Source organism: Penaeus vannamei, chromosome 4, assembly GCF_042767895.1.
Source record: "Penaeus vannamei isolate JL-2024 chromosome 4, ASM4276789v1, whole genome shotgun sequence".
NCBI lineage: Eukaryota > Metazoa > Arthropoda > Malacostraca > Decapoda > Penaeidae > Penaeus > Penaeus vannamei.
Genome location: NC_091552.1, coordinates 11,280,956 through 11,283,455, shown reverse-complemented (window position 1 = coordinate 11,283,455; position 2,500 = coordinate 11,280,956). Strand labels below are relative to the sequence as shown.

Below are 2,500 nucleotides of genomic sequence, written 5' to 3'. Positions count from 1 at the left end.
TCTAATAAGAAACTGTAACTGATAATTCACATTCCATCTATAAGTTTTTACCTGATTTTTATCAACCTGCAAGTTACTAGAAGTTCCATGACCCCTCAGTTCAAAGACATTTGATGTAGGTCGATCGTATAAAAGTCACATTGCCTTCACAGATTGTAACTTCTCCGTCTCTTGAAAAGTTTAAAAGATCAGCAAACATGTTTTTCTTACGGAAATAGCTGACTTCCTATCTTCCCATTCTTTCTTAGCTGTATCTTTTGACCTGCACTGATACCTTTGATGGTATAAAAAAAAGTTTATGTTGTATCAGTTTCATTCAATATATTGTCGACCTCCTTGTTCACGGGACTAGTTTAAGAGATTTTTTTTTTACGATCCGTGCCATCTTGAACTACAGAGCACTTAAGAGACAGCCAAGTCCCTTTTTAAAAAATACAGGCTAGGTCAAAATAGCTGCGTGCTGTCTCATTTTGCCCCAGTGGCAGGAGAATGATTCGAATCGGCAACAACCAAAATATATTGAAAATTAGCCTATTCACACTTGCAAGATGGAAGAAAAGGCATCGAAAATCTAAATACAGTAAGCACTTGGTTATTCAATAAAACTGAAATGAACCCATCTTAAAGCAGTGAGTGTCGGCGCAAGGATTTAAAAATGGAGGAAAAAAATCACACCTTCCATTTTGCTTGTCATTCCAAACGAAACGACGGTTGATGAACATAAAAGAGCCTTCAATGATAATTTTCACAATTTATGTAAGCATCATTGTGTATTACGAAGCGAGGAACTTGCAATTGGGGCTGCCAATGTCTCATTTTGCCCCGAACTATGCTATGTTATGTTCACTTCCTAATTGTACAGTTTCCTTTTTCATTATCTCATCCTAAACTGTTTTAATGATTTACCAATCTTCCACGTCAGATCTTAGAGACTACCACTAGTACCTTTACTTCCAGAGGTTTTGGTTAGTTTCGAATGTTTGCAGACACTGACAGTGGAAATCAACACACAAATACCTTACAGGTGTGCTCTTCATTTCCCGATCCTTATCACTCTTACCAGATGCTCTTCTGTTCCTCTCCGCATCTTCATCTCTTACCAGCTCTATTCTACTACTCGTGAACAACAAAATGAACAATATCTGCAAACCAAGCCAAGCCAAGACATACCTGACGAGCGGGCGGTGTGTGCAGTAGACGCCAACAAAAAGAGGGCGCTATCAGATCAGCAATACGATTGTGTCCGGCTATGTCGACGATAACAAGCACTTCTGAGGGCAGTTATCAGAGATAGGCATGGGGCTCTCTCCAGGTCCTTGCATTTTCATTTTCGTCGTTATCTGTCCATCCGATTATCTGCTGTGTCTCCTTTCTCCCTCCGATTGACTTCATCGACTGAGAAACCACTGATGACTGATGACATCGACTAATGAAATGCCTGAGAGCTGAAAGAACATTCGTTTCTGCAGATAAGACTAACATCTGCAAGATAATGAATCTAACCGATACAGAAGGGAGTGGGTGTTTGACTCAGTTCTGTATCTCACGTATTAGGAAGACAAGGTTACTGATTTTTGTCGATGATATTCACACGAGAAGGGTAAAGGTGAATAGACACCACTGTGTATTGTAACAACTCTCATCCCTGTTTCTGCAATCTACGACCTGTTTCTTGCAATATCTTCAGTTACGACACGACTTCCTTGTTCAGAGGACCAGTTTAAAAAGCATTTATTTCTACGTGCCTTGCCATCATGAACCATGGAGCCCCTGAGAAGGCCAGTTGATGATTTTAGGTTTAAGTACAAGTTATACATATAATCGTTCATAATTATATATTAAGATTTTTTTTTTTCATCTATAATTCATAGTTTCTCTTTTTTTCTAGGTTGAATATAAACAACCGCTGCGGTATAGCCTTTATGAATAACACTCATGGAACAGCTACAAGATGGAGCACGGTATGCCACAGTATTTGCAACACACGCACATACTCGAATCGCTATCTTTATTAATAACTATTGACCCATGTACCTTTATATGCGCGCGTACACACACACACACACACACACACACATGCATGCACAAGTTTTGTTTTCTTTACTATATTTATACACCATCATTTTCTGATACACTCTTATCTATCTCTTTGATATCTCAGTGCCAAGATAACAGATCATATGCTCCAGTTCCCGGAATAGTTTTGTCAGGCTTGTAATTCCGATAATAGCTTTGGTTACTATTTTTTTATTATTATGATCATAGTAATGGTCATGATTATTATCATTATTACTACTGTTCCTATTATCATTATTGTTACTCTTATTACCATTATTATTATAGCAATTATCATTATTATTATAACAATTATCATTATTACTATCATTACTATTATTATCATCATTATTATTGTTATTTTCATTATCATTACCACTATCATTATTACTATCATTACTCTTATTATCATTATTACTATCATTACTATTATTATCATTATTAC

General features: G+C 36.7%; 1 protein-coding gene across 1 annotated transcript in view; it reads right to left on the bottom strand.

Moving 5' to 3' along the window:
* The window catches only part of LOC113810116 (uncharacterized), a 6,269-nt gene extending 4,971 nt beyond the window's left edge, over window positions 1-1,298 (bottom strand). The window contains exons 1-2 of the mRNA XM_070121346.1: window positions 1,270-1,298; window positions 1,018-1,170 (exon numbers count right to left, since the gene is read on the bottom strand). Coding sequence (XP_069977447.1) covers window positions 1,018-1,170; window positions 1,270-1,298 — 182 coding nt within the window. The remainder of the gene's footprint in view (window positions 1-1,017; window positions 1,171-1,269) is intronic.
* Between the last annotated feature and the right edge of the window lie 1,202 nt (window positions 1,299-2,500).